This window comes from Strongylocentrotus purpuratus, unplaced genomic scaffold, assembly GCF_000002235.5.
Source record: "Strongylocentrotus purpuratus isolate Spur 01 unplaced genomic scaffold, Spur_5.0 spur5_scaffold_15, whole genome shotgun sequence".
In the NCBI taxonomy this organism is placed as follows: domain Eukaryota; kingdom Metazoa; phylum Echinodermata; class Echinoidea; order Camarodonta; family Strongylocentrotidae; genus Strongylocentrotus; species Strongylocentrotus purpuratus.
Window position 1 is genome coordinate 31,956,906 of NW_022145600.1, and position 19,107 is coordinate 31,976,012.

A 19,107-nucleotide genomic window follows, 5' to 3' on the forward strand; every position below is an offset into this window, starting at 1 on the left:
CAAATGTTTGACAATTGAACGATCAACAAAATAAAAACTCCCTGTTTGAGGGGAGTACCTACGTACCCTCCCCATCAGCCTTGGATAATACGAGATCAAATGTTTGACAATTGAAACGATCTGGGCCCCGTATTACAAAGAGTTGATATCAATCGCAACTTATTTGCGATTGATATCGATCGCAAGTGTATATATAAGATATAGGAGATTGCAGACTTGCGATTGATTGGAGGACTTGCGATTGATTTGGATCAATCGTAACTCTTTGTAAGACAGGGCCCTGACATTCCAACGGCCCCAATGTGCATGGGCATCGCTAGACAATTTTGATGGAGGGGGGGGGGGAGGGTATCGTTAGACAAAATTAAAGTTAGCTCGAAATGGTAGACAAACATTACATATAGTCCCCAAATTACCGACAAGTGATAAAACTAGGTCACATTTTAAAATTTGCTAACAGATGCTCCTAATTTTTTCCGACAAGTAAAAATCTAAATTTTAGTAAAAGAAGAGGGTTATCAATTTGCCATTTAAAATGTACAAACAATGCTGTATACAAACTTTTCCGACACTAAGTATAGAACTGGGTTGTGATATCCTCCGCCTACCCCCTCTATAGCAACGCTCCCATCCACACCTGATAGACAGCCCCGTGTTTAAACAACCCAACATCTGAATTTCCTTCTATTACAATGACTCTTTCTCGGGACAAAGGTCTTGAGGTGTTTATTTGAGCTGGCGGTACACTTGGCTATTGCAATGGTTACTGAGTAAAAACTCATCATATAATATATACATGATATAAGTTATGATAATACCGAACATGTTGAAAATAACGATTCGTAGGCCTACTTCATATATGTATGTGTAGTGACAAAATTATTATTCAAGATTCAAGATTAAGATTTATTAAAACATATCTTCGCAGCCGGATGATTGAATAGTGAGAAGGTTTTAAAAAAATAATAAAAAAGCAAGATCCACGATATACAAAAGCACAATTACAAAGATGTTATATATATACATACATTCAAAATCTAGAAACAGAAATAAAATTATTCATGTAATTTTTACAAATTTTAACCAATTCGGCTTTGGTAATAAAAGTGTTTAACTTGTGCTATTTAAAAGAAAGCAAACACCAAAACAATCAAACGAAAAACAACGGTAAACCCATCACCCGCACAATAATTACAACGCACTACTTGTATAGAATATCATGAAAATTAGAACTTTCATTGATCTTTATGGTAAGCTTTTTTCTTCTTTTTTTCTTGGTATTACTTGCTTATGTGGAATCGACTTCGAAAGACAATTATTCATAACGAAATAATAAGAACCCCCTGCAACTACCTGTTCCTCTCTTCTTTTTTTCTAAAAACACAATGTATTCACAATGTTGTTTCTATTGAACATAATTTCCGTCAATATCGTAACAAAAAAAGCTGTTACATTTCTGTTACATTATGTCACAAACCTATGTGTATATATATATATATATATATATGTATATATCCACGAATAATAGTCGCGTGTCAGTAAAGCTGACAAAATCTAACGTACTCAAAATTAAAAAAAAAAATTAAATTGAGTAGACTTGGGCATTTGGCTTGAAGGTAATGCAAAATTTGGGGACATTTTGAAAATTGGATGGATAGTAATTCTTTAAAATGTTGATATATTTGGATGCCCCTGTGGATGTATTATAAGCACTAACACATTTACACCCTAAAAAGCTTCTGCTTTCGAGAAATTTAATAATCAAACATTTACCGGTGCTCCCGATAAATTTCAAATATTTCAAATAGCGCCTAAGGCCATTTCATGGTAGCTGCGACCATTAAAATCTCAAAATATGCAGCTCTGATAAATAATTTCCAAACGGTAAATAGCAAATCGGTCGATTGTAGTCGAGAAACATTGTTTTGAAGCTGAAGTAATTTCCGACTTGAGAGGGCGCTATACAACATAAAGAATTTATTATTTACAACGTCATCACTTTAGACTCGATCTCAACCGCGTCAACGATCATTTAATATTGTAAAATCGCATATGCTTCTAATACGTTCATTTGAACCAAATTCATGACCCCAAACCAAAATGGTTGTAGTACCTTTATTAAATGCCCCCTCACCCAAAGTCCGGCTACGCCTTATGAACAAATAGTTCGATATTAACCTTTCGGTCAAACTTCATTTTCAGCTCCGACATAAGTTGACTGGACACCTGAACATTCACCGGTCTGTCTGTGCATTCCGAAGGTGAAGAAGAAGGTAAAACAGGAATCGGTCCTTTCAATGCCGAGGAATCCGTCTCGATCTGGTTCTGATTCTTCTCTGGCACGGAATAACTGGACGAAGCCTCCGTCATAGAGATGGACGTACTTGAAGCTCCCTTCTTAGTGGACGACAGGAAAGATGAAGTCCATGTTGATGAGGCGGTCTTGATGGATGATGACGATTCATCCGACGAAGATCGCAAGCAAGGACATGAAACGGTGAGCGAGACACAGGGCTTGCACGAGCACGAGTCCCGCCAGAGCTTGAAGACACGCTTGTTGCAGATGAAGGCAATGAAGATATAGACTCCCTGGAGAGAGTTGAGGATGATGAAGATATACCAGAGAGCTTCGACATCGACAAAAGCAGCGATGAAACCAAAGATCCAAGTGAATCCAAGCAATGTCGACATCTATTTGATACAAGGAAATGGAAAATAAATTTGAAGTTAGAATATTGAAAGTTTGACTTATTGATCACATCCATGACCTTACGTTCTCGAGACCACAAGTCTTTGAATTGTTATTTGTTGCTGGGTCGTTTTAATATTTTCCACGAGAACTCCTTAAGTGAATTGCATTCCAATAACGTAATCTTTAAGACGTAGCCCACACGAGCACCAACTGGCCATGTGTTTTTTATTTAATGGACATTGTGACGTCTCAAAAAGTCTTATGTTCACTGATGTTATATATCAGTAGCCCCTTCCAATATCAGTTATATTGTTTCAATCCTTTACAAACCAACCGCAGCAATTCGGTATTTCCCTTTTGTTTAAAACAATTTTTGATATGATTACATGAATTGAATTAAACCTTATGAAGCAATTAATTAATTGTAAAAGCAAGTTCCATGTTCATACCTTTAAATAGACAACACCCTCAGTCACCATCTTCGACGTCTTCCTTTTCGTGGTTTGGTTTGTCCTCTTCCGTAGACCAGCAACAACGAGAAGGAAGAGAGTTCCATTAACGACCAGAGTAAGGGCTATAGGTACACCAAAAGCGTACAGGTTCATGAAACCATTACCAATCCAACAGGACTTGGCAGTGCCATAAGTCAGGGCAACATGAGGCAGTTTGCAGAGATGAACAACCAAGCAAGGTATGACAATAAGCAAGGGTGAACCCCACGAAAAGATGAGAAACATGGACAGCAGTTTCGGACCTTCAGATGTTTTCTTGACTTTCTGGGTTATTCCAAACCTACGATAGAGGTCAAGCGCAAGAGCCACCGAATGTGTAAAGACAACAAGCCACAAGTAGTGCCCAAGTACGGCAAAGCATGTGCAAGAGATGGAGTTTGATTTTGCCATGCCACTGAAGAGCAACGTCAATTGCGCCAGTGTTAACGACACGCAGATGCTCATTACCACCTGACTGCAAATGGATTTGCGAAGGCTTCCGAACTTGGCATAGGTGACAAATGTAAACACAAGCCCAGCAATTGATAGCAGACAACCAACAAAACTTGTTATTGACTGTCCTTTTGAAAATTGGATGAAGTAATATTCACGGATGAGGGTTCCACTACCGTCTAGGAAGGAACACACTTGAATGGAGTCGTTATTCACCAAGGCATAGTCATCTGTATCAAAGACCATATTATATGGTTCATACAGAACCGATCCATTGCTCCATATGACAAAGTCAGAGATATCTAACGTTATCAACGCACATTGTGACGGATACTCGCTTCTCCTACAAACCAGAAGATCTGCATCAAGGTTGCTAGAATTATCAGTGTTCCATCGGAACCTTTGAGTGTAGAGAGAATCTTCAATTGCATAAGAGTTGTTAGTTTCGCTCACAAAAAACGTCATTCTGGAAGAATCCCCCTTGACTTTGAATTCATTAAAGCGGATAGAGTTGTTGAGACATAACCGGTCTTCCCTTCTGACACATCCTACAGATATATCGACTTCTGATATCCGGCAAGTCAGGTTTTTAGAATTCTTAATCCCTGACGCAGCCCACAAGACATTCTCAGATGGTTGCCTAAACGGTACAAAGTTCCTGGACAAATCAAATGAAAGGATGACTACTTGTAAACATGTGCCAATTTCTGAATTACCAGAGCTTACATTCATCCATGCCGCGGCGATCTCTTGAACATAGATATTCTGGAGATGGTTATTATTGCCAGTAAACCACGAAACTGTTTTATTTGCAATGGACCATAAAGGGGCACAGAACGACACACCTACCGCCTCGTATTCACAACTCAGCTTCGCTGTTGAAGGTATTTGACTGTTATTTGAACATCGCATGCTCACTTGGGTCGAATCTACGCACGATCTGTTCAAGAGCTTGTAACCAGCAGGGCAAGAAAGTTCAATACACCTCTGAACAGATGGATTAAAGACTTGTGTGTGATTGCAAACGACAGAGACGACTTCTTCAAGAAATGGCGCGTCATCGAGTGATGTAAAGTCAATCAAAACTGATATAGGTGGTAAGGGCTGTGATATAGGTAGTAAGGGCTGTCGTATAGGTGGTGAGGGCTGTGATATGTTTATGTTTGTCACCGATCCGTGTAAAACATCAACAATTGAGAGATGTGGTGAGAAGTGTGATATATTTCTGTTTGTCACCGATTCGTGTGAAACATCAACAATTGAGAGATCTAGTGAGATCTGTGATATATTTGTGTTTGTCACCGATTCATGTACATTTAAGGTATCGGGCCTAATCATAGACGAAATTACCTGTAAATTTCCTGTACACGGTATTACATCACTCAATGACGAGACGGAAATGTTGTACTGAGCAGACACGTGAACACATACAAAACAGTGTGGGTTCCTGTACATACGGCCATCTTGGAGTGACACAAAACTTGCTAGATAAGAATGGCAAGCACGTCGGATAGCCACTGACTCTTCTTCGTCATGTGTATTCTGACAAGTCTCAAGTCCTCCAAACTTAGAACACATTCTCACATCCGTTAGACCAGATGGTGGAGGGATGAAGAACCAGTTAGTACAATTCTCCATCAAGATTTGAATACGCTCTTGGAAGGTCGCATTGGCGGATATGATCGGGATGTGAGACCCACATTCGAATTGAAAGGACCAAGGCATAACATCAAGAATATTCTTCCTGTTGCAAATGGCACAGTACGCATTCTTAAAACTGATGGATGACCCTAAAGAAACAGGTGCCAGAGTGAAAAAGTCGGATTCATATGCCGAGCTTTCGCAATATTCCCTCGTCAACTCGTTGCTCCAATCCGACATACACTCATCAATCATTAAGAAGGCTGTATTGTTTCCAGAAGAATGTGAATGTGGAGGGACCAGGCAAGACAACTGGTCAGACACAATGTTCTCGGTTGCGTCAAGAAAGTGAATAGGAAGCGTGGCATTGGCACAACTTGTCAAGTAATCGGGGCAACAGTCCTTGAAGAAGAGACATAGCGGATCACATCGGCATGTCACATCTGAGCCGGGGTTTACTGAAGTGCATCCATTCTGTGGGTTGCATAGAGATGAAGACTCACAGACAGGGACAGTCCAGCCTTCTATCGTGATGTTTACCATTCCTCCTTCTGGATATTAAAGTAGACATAACGAAATAACAAATTTTGTACAAGTAATAAGAAGAAGTGCATATATTCTCACCATTGAACAGATTTGAAACTGATGATGTCCTAAGCAATCTTGATTGAATATGCCCCTCTGCCATGTCTGTACTCAAAGTAAAAACTTGGTAGCAGTAGTCCCCAGAAAGCTTAACTACTGGTAGAAGCCCAAAATGTAAACCAAATAAAAGTTTTCTGTAGTCCCCTGAGAGTTTACTATGGTATCCTGGGCTCATTTTACCATCCAGATCTGGAATATCACAGATATAAGCCCTTAGATGTGAAGCTATAGCGAAAGATTCTGCCCTGGGGATTCACAAATTTGAGATTCCTGTCCACTGTATCTATATCTAACCTTTTCATATGCAAAATTGTACATGTTTTATCATTTAAAAATATCTTCAAGTCTCCGGAGGGTTGGCGGGATTTCCGTGAAAACCATTCCCGGGGAAACTAAATTTGTTTGTATCTATTTTCCCCACCCCCTCCTCCTCCAATCCTTATATTAAGAGGTACTGAAGAGGGTCAGTTGCCCCCTCCAAGTCTGGATTCGCCTTTGTTGGCTGTGTTGAAAACAAACATAATGTCAACGTATTCAGCTTTGAAAAATTATGCGAGATCCATTTTGTTTGCAGTTAAAGTTTAAGATACTCGTGTAGATATAGAATTAAAATTTGAACTGATCGATAATGACGACGAGAAACTCACCGCAAAATGTCAGAAACACCAGAAGGAACAAAAACTTCGGGCAAACCTTAGTCGCCATCTTGAAACGAGGAATGAAGCAATCTGGTGTAGTTTGATGTGATCTACTAGGGCCTTGTTCTGTTGCAAAACTTGATACGTTCTCTTACAATTTGAATGAGGAAGTAGTGACAAAATCGTTGCCCCAGACGTCTCCCAGGAAGAAAAAAAAGAGACGCCAATATAAATATCTGTATGTAATATATTATGCATTGTCATGAATGCATTCAGGCGCATCGACGCAGCGCTTGATCAAGAAATTGAATAGATTCACTCGGTGTCAGAAAAAAATAGATAAAATCTATTTTCTCACACAACAATGGCAATTCTTTCAACCTTAAAATGAAAACACCCTCAGTTCGATCCATCAATGATGAATTAAAAATGTTCGACCTGATCATGACTTTTAGATAAGAACGTTGGCGTCACGAAAACAATACATTAGAGGTAACAAAAGCGTCGTACATTCCGACATTGATAATTAAAAAGTGGTTAATTCCAGTTTTATCCAGATTTAGACTCTTGTCATTTTTGGTGATCATGTCAAACAATCATCCATTGACTAAGTTTACTTGTATTGAAAACTGTATTGCTTTCTCCATAGTAGTTAAACTTTAATGTTCAGCATTACTGAAACAGCATCTATTGACCATTTTCACCTTTTCGATTAGATAACAAATTTCATATCTTGCTATCTTTAATATGGGACTTACTTGCCGAAATATATTCATAACACAAATACCTTGCATGTTTGTCTACTCTGTTCTATGTAAAGATGGTGATTAAATGTGTGAGCTCAGCTGAAAACAACGCTAAAATTAGATTAATATATTACATAAAGAACATTAAAGTAGGAACTAGCGATCTAAAATGTAGGCAAGGATGACATAATACACCCGGATAATACAATTCATATTTATTTTGTATGTATTTTTTATTCAGCATAATGTGAATTCAAATGTAGACCAAAAGATTTCGATCTAACATAACATTATTATACTGTGTGGGCTTAATCTCCAGTCGTCGTCTCTTATTTAGGTTTAGATTATTCAGTTTGAATGATATATTATCTGGTATAAAATCAGAAAGAAAAAATAACAATACAACACAATCCATAATCTTATTTCACGCTCGACTGTACTGCTCGTTAAAGTATATTGTTAGCACATGAATCAATCATTATTCGGCGAATGAGTTCAGCTGGAAAAACGAAACGAAGGCCATAACAGAGTTGAACGTTCAAGTAGGAACTAGCGAACTAAAATGTAAGCAAGGGTGATATTATGTATATGTATTTAGTTTTATGAGTGATATATTATGTGGTATTTATCTGAATTTAAGAATGTAGGCCAGCAAACAATATTTAAGTTAAGTAGTGAATTTTTTTCTCACATATTCTTTAAATACCTCTACGCCCATTTCATTGATATTCGGCATACTCTAAACACAATTGAAATAACCCCCCCCCCCCCCAGTGCCCCTTATTTTATCGGCAGCCATATGACCCTAGTCAAAAGTACTCAGAAGACTGACAACCCCTTTTCTATTTTTCTTGCTCGTCACAGATTCTTCGCTCACCACTTCTGATATTATAAAACTGGATTCAGCAAATTTAGACATCTATTATTTTCTGTCGGTTCTTTCTTTCTTTCTCATATTAAACAGTCTCCGCGCTTATTCATGTTTTCATGTTAAAAGATGTGTTGATGAGGTAATAAAATAATGAATAAGTAGATAATGGTAGGATAATGAGGACGATGAAGGTGTATTAGAAGTAGGAGTAGTAGAAGTAGTACTAGCAGTAGTAGTAGTCATGGTAGTAGTAGTTATGATATTAGTAGTAGTAGTAGTTATGATATTAGTAGTTGTAGTAGTAGTAGTAGTAGTAGTAGTAGTAGTAGTAGTCATGATGAGTAGTAGCAGTATAAGTAGTAGTAGTAGTAGTAGTAGTAGCAGCAGCAGTAGTAGTAGTAGTAGTAGAGTAGTCATTGCAGTAGTAGTCATGGTAGTAGTAGTTATGATAGTAGTACTAGTAGTTATGGTAGTAGTAGTAGAAGTAGTAGTAGTAGTAGTAGTAGTAGTGGTGGTAGTAGTAGTTATGACATTAGTAGTAGTAGTAGTAGTAGTAGTAGTAGTAGTAGTAGTAGTAGTAGTAGTAGAAGTAGTAGTAGTAGTAGTAATAGTAATAGTAGTTGTAGTATAGTAGTGGTAGTAGTAGTATTCATGGTATTAGTAGTCATGGTAGTAGTTGGTGTTGTAGTAGTAGTGGAAGTAGTAGTAGTAGTAGTAGTAGTAGTAGTTGTAGTAGTAGTAGTAGTAGTATTAGCAACAGTATTTTTCGATGTACTTGTTTTGGAATTAGTAGCAATATTCGATAGTTTACAGCCATTATAAACAAATTTGGGAAATATTATTTCCATAAAGCACTTTTAATAGTGATATTGACAACACGAGAGGGGGTAGTTGTTTTCCGTGACAGTATCAATATTTGTTGACTGGAGGCCCACTAATTTTGAGCTAGGGACGGTCTTACAGTTGTGAAATTTTTTACATCCTTTTGCTATTTTAATGGTCATTCCTTCGAGACTATCCTTCCTAACGTCCAGCGAAGATCAGTCGGTGCTTTCTTGATGATTACAAGGATTTTACTGGGTACTAAAAATGGACCTATACTACACGGTTGATTCCCAATCCACAGCGCCATCTAGTGACAGCAGAGTTTTCACGTGATGCATTAAAGATAAACTTGAGATCTGGTAAAAAAAGAAAATGAATTCTCACAGAATCAAACGAAACTTACACTGAATGTTAAACAAATAAATGTAATTTGCCGAACAATTTTGGTAGAAAATGTATACCGGCTGAGTAATGAGCATAACAAGATAAGGAAATCAAGATAAGTAGGTCTGATACCATGTGTGTAGTCCCATATACATTTTCTGTATACAGTGCTTGTTACTCTACCAAGGGCCAAATTTATTATGATTTTGATGACTCCAGAACCTTGCAGTACACACCAATACTTACATGCTACATGATCAACTTTTTCTGATCGATTTCACACCCTTTTTCACAATGCAATCGCATGGCCAGAACTCAACTTTATCTTTAAGTTTGCTCCCCTCAAGTGTGTAATCGTCAAACCATATTTTGTTTTATTGTGTAGCCTTGTTAAATCGCGTGTATAAGGCTCTTGTTTCTTGTTTGGAGGAAACTTTAAAGAACTCAAGGTTCATGTGCTCTATAATGCAACCCTAGAAACAAAAATGTATTCTTATGATTACACAAATGTACGTCTTTAAAAGATTTAAATGGCGGAAGTTTCCACTCCAGTACACTTTTCTGTCATAATATGCCTACCAGCCTCCTTTACCAAATAATATGATAAGGTTAATGCTATATCATGATATCTCTTTCACCTCTGACGGAAGACAACACTTAAGGGCGTCAATTCAGGGGGATTCTGACAAAAAAGGGAGAAACAGAAGAAAAAGGAAGGTAAAAGAGAAGAAGAGAGGAAAAGGACAGAGACAAAAATAAGAATAAATAAAACAAAAATTGCTGCCCTGAGTCGGCAGCTTATTGGATGGGAAGGAATCCCACCACACCGCAAGCTTTGCGTGTATAGTGTATAAATCAGTGGCGGATTGGGGGGGGGGGTCGAATCGTCTTCGGCCTTCTCCCTTTTTTTGGCGGCCTAAAAAGGAGGAAAAGGGAAAAAGAGAGAGTGACTGAAGAAAAAATAGAAGAAGAAGAAGAGAAAGGGAGGTAAAAGGGAAGAAGATAGAGGGAGAGAAGAAAGGGACAGAGAGAGAAAGAACATTAAACTTACATTTACATAGGCCTATATCCAATTGCACTGCCCATGAGTTGGCTCGACATGTGCCTACGAAGAGTTCAGACGAAGTAGAACAGTATGAAGTATCATGGCTTCGACCAGTCCCCCCCCCCCCCCATTCCGGAAAAAACATGTATCTGCAGCTGTAGTGGTTAAGGGAATGGCGTTCTCAGCCGGTGGAGACATGTTTTCAACCTTTGCGAAAATTCCTAGGTAGGAGAGCAATTGGAAACTTTGATTTAAGCTACGCAACCACTATTCCCTTATTTCTGTGTGCATTATAAATATGATATTCATTAGATACACTGTATTGTATCATTGTTGGGAAATGTGTGAACGGAGAAACAACTAAACCGAGAAAAGGTCGAAACTTAGCAAAAATCACGATTTTTTTTTTTGTTGATTTTTGTGCTACATTGTTTATGCTATTTTCTTTGTTTTCAAATCCAACCTGAGAAACATATGGGACAATAATTATTTCAAACATTTGGTACAATAAAACAGGTATCATATTCCAAATGTCTGTAGATTTTTTTTTATCTACATTAGCTCTTCTTGAGGTATATTTTTATCCAGGGGCTTCCTTTTAGAGTACAGACCACCCCCGTCCTCCCTCTGGAGCCCCAAACCCTGAATCACACCTTCTGATTTGATCATGAGTGGGTGCGATTGTACCCTTGAACGGACCTATAAAAAGAATAAACGTAATAGACGTACTAGCCACGCAGCCAAATCGACTCCAGTCCGACCGATTCTTGGCCATTCGGGGTAATGGAATCATTTGATTTCGGTCTATTGTCGATCTGATGTCGAACTCGTTGGTGTGGCTGTGGTATAAGCCTATACTAATAATACAGCGTCCAATCATATCCGTCCAGCACATCCTGTAAGCGTGTACCATTATATGTATACCATGATATACCAGGACACTCGTATCAAATATCCTATATTGGACTGGTGAAGCATCCAATAGGAGGTGGAGTGGGGGGGGGGAGGCTCTTCACACAAAGAGGAGCAACATAAAACGGTTTAGGGAGGCTGTATCATTTTCATATCACATATCTCTTTCTCCTATCCCTTCCTCCCCTTCTCTCTCTCTCTCTCCCTCTCCTCTCTCTCCCTCTCTCTCTCTCTCTCTCTATGCTAAGCTGTGCAACTCCCAGCCCCCGTACTTATGTCCAAATGTGCGCCACTGTTTTTCTACCACGAGTGACTCTTAAAACTACTCCATCATTTGTTATCTTTGGGTTCGACGACTTCTGTTGAAGTGACAAAAGAAGTGACGTCACGATTGTTTGCATGTGTGACTTTTTCACAACTGAACTTGAATATCGGGGCGAAGCGAGGCCATAGAATGCTTTTATAACTCTTTTGTTAACAAAATACAGTGTATGAGGAAACTGTCATAATTGTTATTTGCTCGGTTTCTCATACAGGAAGCATCACTGGGTCTGTTCGGTCAAATGTAAAGTTTGTGTTCAAGCTGCACTTGGTATGTAGCCAATACGTCTACCTCTAAACGTTTTGTAGTTCCTAACTCAGAATGGCTTATCAAAAGGATCATTTTGTTCCATGGTTTCAGAGTGTGTATTTGTGTTTGTTCTTCAGTTTCATATTGCCAGGTGGTAAGTTAATAATTGGTTTTGACTTTGTATGTACCATTCCCCGCCATGACGGTCAATTTAGTGTTAAAAACTGAGGTGCAAGGTGTTTTATCAAATGAGCTTGCAACTCCAATCACTCTGCCATTAGAAGTTTAACATCAGTTTTAGCACCTTCTTTTTTCTGGTTATAAAACAGATTGCAGAAGGGCCTATTTCAGTCTTGAAGATCATGATATTTTTTACCTCGCTGGGGATAGGTGATCAGTTATATCATTATCTTCATTTATCGGGATTTCTTATCATGAGTAAACCTTTATAGTATCTATCGCTAAATGATTTACCAAAAGACTGGCGATTCATTATAAGCTTTTTGGTAATGAACAGGTTGATTGCCTCCCTTCACAATCTCAAACAAGAAATGTTCTATACTCCATCAGTTTAATCCAATGTCACACTAATGAGGCCAACATCAGACTGACTGTAGACTGACCAACAACAGAATACGGCTAAAAATCTATTGGTTTACTTTCTGTTTTGAATCGGTTTGGGGGCTTGACTACAAAAGTTAACGCTAATCATTAGAATACCTCAGTCACACTGCCACAGTGACTCCACATCGACTCCAAACCTCTTGTTTAAAGGGATGAAGTAACTTTGTCTCAGATTCTAAAACAAAATCCTGGATTTAGCTCATGCGGAAATGATAATTATAAACCTTTATGTCAGTCAGGAACCTCATGACTTTTATTAGCCGGTCGCCTGTCTGATTATCTAGATATTTATGATTGGAAATCGAAATCAAATTTTGCGTTTCCTAACGGTTTTCATAATACTACCTACTCATCTGCGCACAATATATTGTTAAATTACTAAGAAATGATATTTTAAATAACTAAGAAAATAAAATTCACGAAATTTCTGTAAATAGCAATTCGGAAAGAATCTCGCATTATACGACACAGTGTTCCAAATTCCTCGGGGTGATTGACGATGGGGGAAGTTTTCAACGGGGTTTATTGTCCTCGGAGGGGTTGTTGTCCTCGGGGGTAATTGTCGGGGGTGGTTGTCCTCGGGGGGTATCTGTCCTCGGGGTGATTGACGATGGGGGTAGTTGTCCTCAGGAGTTTATTGTCCTCGGAGGGGTTGCTGTCCTCGGGGGTAATTGTCGGGGGGTATTTGTCCTCGGGGTGATTGACGATGGGGGTAGTTGTCCTCGGGGGTTATTGTCCTCGGAGGGGTTGTTGTCCTCGGGGGTATTGTCCTCGGGGGATAATTATCCTCTGGGTTAATTATCGTCGGGCGTAGTTGTCCTCGGGGGGTAATTGTCCTCGGGGCTTATTGTCCTCGGGGGGTAATTATCCAGGGGGTAGTTTTCCGGGGGGTTATTGTCCATGGGGGGGGGGGTAATCTTCCGGGGGTAATTGTCTTGGGGGATGGGGTAGTTTTCCGGGGGTGGATTTCCCGGGGGGTGATTGCACAGGGGGTACTTGTCCTGATACGCTGGTTTTGGTCTGGTGCCGGTCCCATCGGTATGACTGAGGTATTTTAAAAGCACGACGTATTAAGCTGGGCACTTCCTGTTGACATATGGAGCTTGTTTGCGATCAGGCCTTTCCCCGACTTTTTAAAATAAATTATCGGAATTATTGAACCTCTTGCACCCTATCAGTATTTTATGAGGTATTTTTTTAACCTATCGGAACGACTCTTCCCAAGAAAATTACCATAACCCGGACAGTTACCTCGGACAATTACACTTCTATACCTGTCCTGATTTTTTCGCTGTATACCGTATTTCTTGTCATGGTTGCCCCAAAAATCTACTTTTAGTGTCAAATTAGTTTATAATTTGATACTTAGTAAAGATTGGAGTTGTCGTGGTTAAGTGGTTCATTCACTTTGATTGAACTGCAAATCCCAGCCCGACACTAACGTATTTTGGCAAGACATTAATCCACATTTGCCAATCTCCACCCAGGTGTAAATGGGTTCTTGGCAATTACTGGGGTAAGAATAATTGCAGTGCCCCCAGGAGGAGCAGCATTGGTGCTGATGGGTTTTTTTTTGTAGGTAAATAAAACAAGTATTATTGATTTGATTTGATTTATTTACCAACAGCAATACATTTCATACAATAATTTACATATTCAAGAAGAGAATCTATTGGTTGGTAAAAGGGGCCAGATAATAACACATGTGCTAGTCGAGCCTTACCCCTTAAACAGCTAAACAAAGTATTATTATCATTATTAATATCTAATGCTAAATATATTACTCATTGCGGATGTAGTATCGAAAAAAATATTGCTAGTGATATTCGTTTGTCTCGCAATGTGGTCAATAAGGAATCTAAAAGATCACGACGTTTCGTGCGCTGCTGCAACACTTCGTCAGGTGATAAAAACTAATGTAAGCCAGCGTGTTTTATACTCTACGGGAGTATCTATATTAACATTATTATTAGTAATATCATTATTATTAGTAGTAAAAATTCGATGTTGTATTTATGTTCAGATCAACCACAAAACATCAGTTAACACGCAATAACCTCGGGTGCCAGAACTATGGCAATTTCAGTATGTGTGCGTGAGTATGGCGGGGGGGGGGGGGGGTGTCGGCCCCTTCTTGTTCTATACTGCAACACAAAAGTTACGTTAATTTCATCTTCCGTCAATATTGTATTGTTTCTTTTCTATTACAGGCAGCCCCTTTGAAGGTGCTGAATTATACAATAACTATACAATACTTGGTTGGACGGTCCCCGTATGCACGCTTTCTCTATTATGCAACAGTGACGAATCATGTTCTACCAGCTATAATTCGCGAGGAGGATGTCATTGTGATCCTTACTGCTTTTATTTCAATGACTGTTGTATCGACTATCTTAATGAGTGTGAGACGAACCTTGTTGATGATGCCTTTCATGAGGCGACTGAAGGCATCGATCCAAGCCAGTTCTCCTGCGTGCAACCCGCGCGAAAACCCAGTTACAATGACAAGTATTGGATGATGGTGAGCCAGTGTGATGTGCGATGGAGTAATGAAGAGATAAAAGCAAAGTGTGAAGGTCGGACAATGGATAAAGATCCACTGACATTAATGCCCGTAGAGTACTTGACGAGTATCACATTTAAGAATGTGTATTGTGTTGTTTGTAACTACAAGGACATCAGTGGCATCACACCCTGGGAAATTGACGCTACATGTCTCTCTGAAGAATACTCCAACTTATCACGAAGTGAATTTTCTACCCAACAAATCGGTGATATTATGAGGGACTGCCTCGTTTGGAACTTCCAGAGTCCCTTCTCATCAACGGCTGCAAGGAAGTGCACAAATCCAGCAATCGTAACATGCGACGTCGATCCAAAGAATGAAACGATGGTTCTCTTGGCGCAGGCTTGTGAGTCGTACAAAGGTGTTATCAGCAACTACAAAAACCCTCACTGCTTCATGTGTAACGAGGCTTTAGTCTACAACCAAACGCTGGAAACTATCTTTTTGAATTTGATTTACATGGAATGTCCCCCTCGTACCACTGGAGGACGAATTATTCCACCCATTCTTCCTTTCCCCACTTATCCAATTTCTGTCCTTTTCGATTTTTCATCTGTTGAAGGGCTCTCTAGCCAAGAACCACCAATCGATCTTTCTTGTAGAGATAACCAAGTATTTGATCAGTTTAATAAACTGTGTATTAATCTCACGTGTCCAGTAGGGTATGATCTCATGAACGGCACTTGTCAAAGGCTTCCTGCAAATTCCCATTGCTCGTTCAAAGAAACGATCCCTATTTTTATTGAAGTGGAGTGCATGTATAATGTTGGAGACATGTCAAACTGCCATCCCGATGTGCGTTTACACGATTACGTAATATCTTTAATCAATGGAAATTACATATCCCCAACGAATTTTACCATTAGTAGGTTCACAGCCGAAATAAAGGAGAATGATTCATTTACCAAATGTTCTCAGACCTTGGACATTTGGGGGTATCTAGGAATCAATATAGACGTCTCTCAAGAAAACCTTGACAGTGTATTCTTGTCAACAAACCAACAAAGCTCAGCTGTGAATGACATCTGCAGCTATATGACTTTCATGATATCTATTGGATGCAGCAAAATCAATGAAAGTTGCTCTAACAAAATTTTGTCTACAGATAAATTTATGAAATCATACGACAACGCAACGGGACAGTTATTTGTTGTTGGGGAAACGAAATACAGCCTTCGGGAATCTCTCTATGTAACTGAATACGATATTTCATCATCGGAAATGAACCTAAAACGAGAAAGTTTAAAGGGGTGCGAGGTTCCATCTGAAACATGTGCATTAGTATCACAGAACATATCACTATTTGTTGATTTGGGCAATGGATCTTACCTTTACTCGCCTCTTAACAGAACCCTGGCGCCGAGTGACTATCTGGATGTTGGAAATGACACAATTTTTGTTTGCTCTTACGTCTTGGTAAGTGAGCAGTCTGCTGCAGTATTTCTTCGTTTTTCATCTGCTCAATCTATTTTAAGCACCATCGGCATTTCCTTGTCTATTATTGCTCTTATCGTAACATTTGTTACTTATCTCAAATTCAACCTTCTTCGGAAAGCTACGTCGAACACTCTCATCATGAGTCTCTGCATTACTCTGATCTTCGCCCAATCTATCATCTTATTTAGTGGACTAGCCGCGATGAATTCTAATGCGTGCCTCTCATTTGCCATCTTGGGGCACTTCATGTGGATCGCAGTTTTCTCTCACACAACGGCTCTTGCTTTCGATTTACACCGTCGATTCGGCATAGCAACGAAATTTGGCCGAACCGATGAGGGCGCTGCTGTACTTTCAAGGTTCCTTCTGTTTGCCTGGGGATGTCCAATACTTGTGGTTGGTCCTTGCCTTGGAATCTATTTCAGCGGCACCAAGCTTCCACACTTCAACCTGACCTACAAAACAGTTACCTGTTGGATCGGTGATGGTATGGCCAATTTGTACGTCTTTGGAATCCCCGTCGCTTCTCTCCTCGTCATCAATCTCATTTTGTTCGTCATGGTAGTTGCCGGTCTTCACCACATGAGAATGAGCCCTGTCAACAAACACAAGAGTACAGATTCGAACACGTCATCTGACCTTTTAATTTACATCAAGGTGAGTACTTTTTACAAAAACTGTTTACAACTGAATAGATAGATCTGAGGTCTTGGCATAATATACACAGTTTAACTTGTTTATGAGACACCGGTGAAAAGAAGAGAAAGGGGAAACAATATTGGGTAAGGTATGTAAAATACGTCGTTATTTTCTGAAAGACCGTATTTTTTACATTCACATATCTTATGAGAGGAAGCATAACACCTTATTGATCATGAGTATCGTACATAATGTCGTGGCCATAGTTTATATGGAGATTTATAATATATACCATCCCATAATAGAGTTTGTATCATATCATCGAGTGTATTCTGTGCAAAAAAAACATACGCATATATAAACATAATGTACGGATGAAATGTCTTTTCTCTGTATACTGAGAAATAATCATGCAGGCCTACAAACGTCTCTTTTTTTTTCATTCATTGTTAAAACTATGATTGGTTCTATGCTTTACTTCTTGCTTTCCCTCCCTGAAACAGATGTCCACTCTGCTTGGTTTCACCTGGGTCTTTGGTTTCGTAGCTGCCTTCGCTAACGTCACAGCTCTCTGGTATATCTTTATCATCCTCAACTCTCTCCAGGGAGTCTATATCTTCATTGCCTTCATCTGCAACAAGCGTGTATTCAAGCTCTGGCGGGACTCTTGTACATGCCTCGATAGGGTCTCCTCAACTTCGTCCTCCAAGTCAAGGGCGACTTCGTCAGACGTGGTGACAATGAAAAAATCGGACTGGAAAACGACAACTAGCGAATCGATGCTCTGAAAGAACACCCGCATAATGGTCGGCTCAGCAATCGACAATCATCTATACAGGGATATTACAGTAGACCTACAACCCACTAGAAGGGCACAACACGAGACCGATAAAATCAAGAAATGAATTAATAATTTTCTCGTGAGCTGTTGGTTTTGTCGGATGTCGGTCATGTGGGCTACAGCCAAATTACACCGGGTGCAGTACAGTTTTCTGACAGTGTGTTATTGTACTTTACCAGATGTTTCGGGGTCATCACAGCAGATCGATAGCCCACGAGACCGACAAAACAAGGAAAATACACAACAAAATATTATATAGAAGTGGAGAACGTTGATGTTCCACGAGACCGATAGCCCAATCGAACCACAAAATATGAAGCTGGAGATATTGAGAATTATCGTCTAGTGGGCTGTCGGTCTTCTGAGACGTCAGTCTACTGAAACCCCAAAACATCGATCAGAAGGGCCCATGAAAAAGACATTGTCGGTAAATCGGCTGTAGGTCTCGGGGGCTCTTTGTCTAGTAGGCTATTGGTCTCGTGAACCTAAAATCATTGATCAGACGGGCCCATGGAAAAGACTTTGTCGGTAAATCGGCTGTAGGTATCGTGGGCTCTTGGTCTAGTAGGCTATTGGTCTCGTGAACCTAAAATCATTGATCAGACGGGCCCATGGAAAAGGCTTTGTCGGTAAATCGGCTGTAGGTCTCGTGGGCTCTTGGTCTAGTAGGCTATTGGTCTCGTGAACCTAAAAGCATCGATCAGACGGGCCCATATGGAAAAGACTTTGGCGGTATATCGGCTTTAAGTTTGGTAGGTTATCGGTCTCCTGATTTGTGACAGGTTATTTCTTGCACGGATGAATCGAGCTGATGTGACTGACTGACTAAAATTGCTCAGGAAAATTGCTCAGTGTTGGAAGCAGTACCACGGAATAATAATGAAAACATGCAATAGCATTAAAAACTGGCGCCTATACATTTTCAAAAGAAATCTTTTAAGCTTTGTTAGAAGCTGCATTTAGTACTTCTTGCATTACTAAATAAAATTCATGTTCATCAGTGAAAGGCACAAATTGTAAGATATAACATTTTAGAGCAAAATAAATAGTAGACGCGGAGCCCCATCTGTCCAAACGTTGCACACA

The 19,107-nt window shown here is 39.5% G+C and overlaps 3 protein-coding genes across 3 annotated transcripts; 1 reads left to right on the forward strand and 2 right to left on the reverse strand.

Annotated features, from left to right (window-relative positions):
• Positions 1-1,961: 1,961 nt before the first annotated feature.
• LOC105443974 (adhesion G-protein coupled receptor D1-like) lies at positions 1,962-4,891 on the reverse strand. The gene is made up of 2 exons (XM_011677688.2): positions 3,142-4,891; positions 1,962-2,691 (listed from the first exon to the last, which is right to left on the reverse strand). Exons 1-2 carry the CDS (start codon positions 4,546-4,548, stop codon positions 2,146-2,148), a joined length of 1,953 nt encoding a protein of 650 aa, XP_011675990.2. The 5' UTR covers positions 4,549-4,891; the 3' UTR covers positions 1,962-2,145.
• Positions 4,892-5,014: 123 nt separating this feature from the next.
• LOC115924190 lies at positions 5,015-6,735 on the reverse strand. The gene is made up of 3 exons (XM_030986068.1): positions 6,570-6,735; positions 5,094-5,828; positions 5,015-5,043 (listed from the first exon to the last, which is right to left on the reverse strand). The coding sequence occupies exons 1-3, from the start codon at positions 6,625-6,627 to the stop codon at positions 5,015-5,017; spliced, it is 822 nt and encodes a 273-aa protein (XP_030841928.1). The 5' UTR covers positions 6,628-6,735.
• Positions 6,736-15,527: 8,792 nt separating this feature from the next.
• On the forward strand, positions 15,528-18,314 carry LOC594328 (adhesion G-protein coupled receptor G2-like). The gene is made up of 2 exons (XM_011675477.2): positions 15,528-17,198; positions 17,684-18,314. Exons 1-2 carry the CDS (start codon positions 15,564-15,566, stop codon positions 17,966-17,968), a joined length of 1,920 nt encoding a protein of 639 aa, XP_011673779.2. The 5' UTR covers positions 15,528-15,563; the 3' UTR covers positions 17,969-18,314.
• Positions 18,315-19,107: the final 793 nt, after the last annotated feature.

Bases quoted from the DNA above. Each gene is read 5' to 3' on its own strand.
- LOC105443974 (XM_011677688.2), bottom strand. From the start codon at position 4,548: ATGCGATGTTCAAATAACAGTCAAATACCTTCAACAGCGAAGCTGAGT. The intron at 2,692-3,141 runs GTATGAACATGG...TGTATCAAATAG, and splicing joins AGGGTGTTGTCTATTTAAAG to ATGTCGACATTGCTTGGATT.
- LOC115924190 (XM_030986068.1), bottom strand. From the start codon at position 6,627: ATGGCGACTAAGGTTTGCCCGAAGTTTTTGTTCCTTCTGGTGTTTCTG. The intron at 5,829-6,569 runs GTGAGTTTCTCG...TTTAATATCCAG, and splicing joins GGTGTTTCTGACATTTTGCG to AAGGAGGAATGGTAAACATC. The intron at 5,044-5,093 runs GTATGTACAGGA...GTGTCTGCTCAG, and splicing joins TGTGTCACTCCAAGATGGCC to TACAACATTTCCGTCTCGTC.
- LOC594328 (XM_011675477.2), top strand. From the start codon at position 15,564: ATGGAATGTCCCCCTCGTACCACTGGAGGACGAATTATTCCACCCATT. The intron at 17,199-17,683 runs GTGAGTACTTTT...TCCCTGAAACAG, and splicing joins ACCTTTTAATTTACATCAAG to ATGTCCACTCTGCTTGGTTT.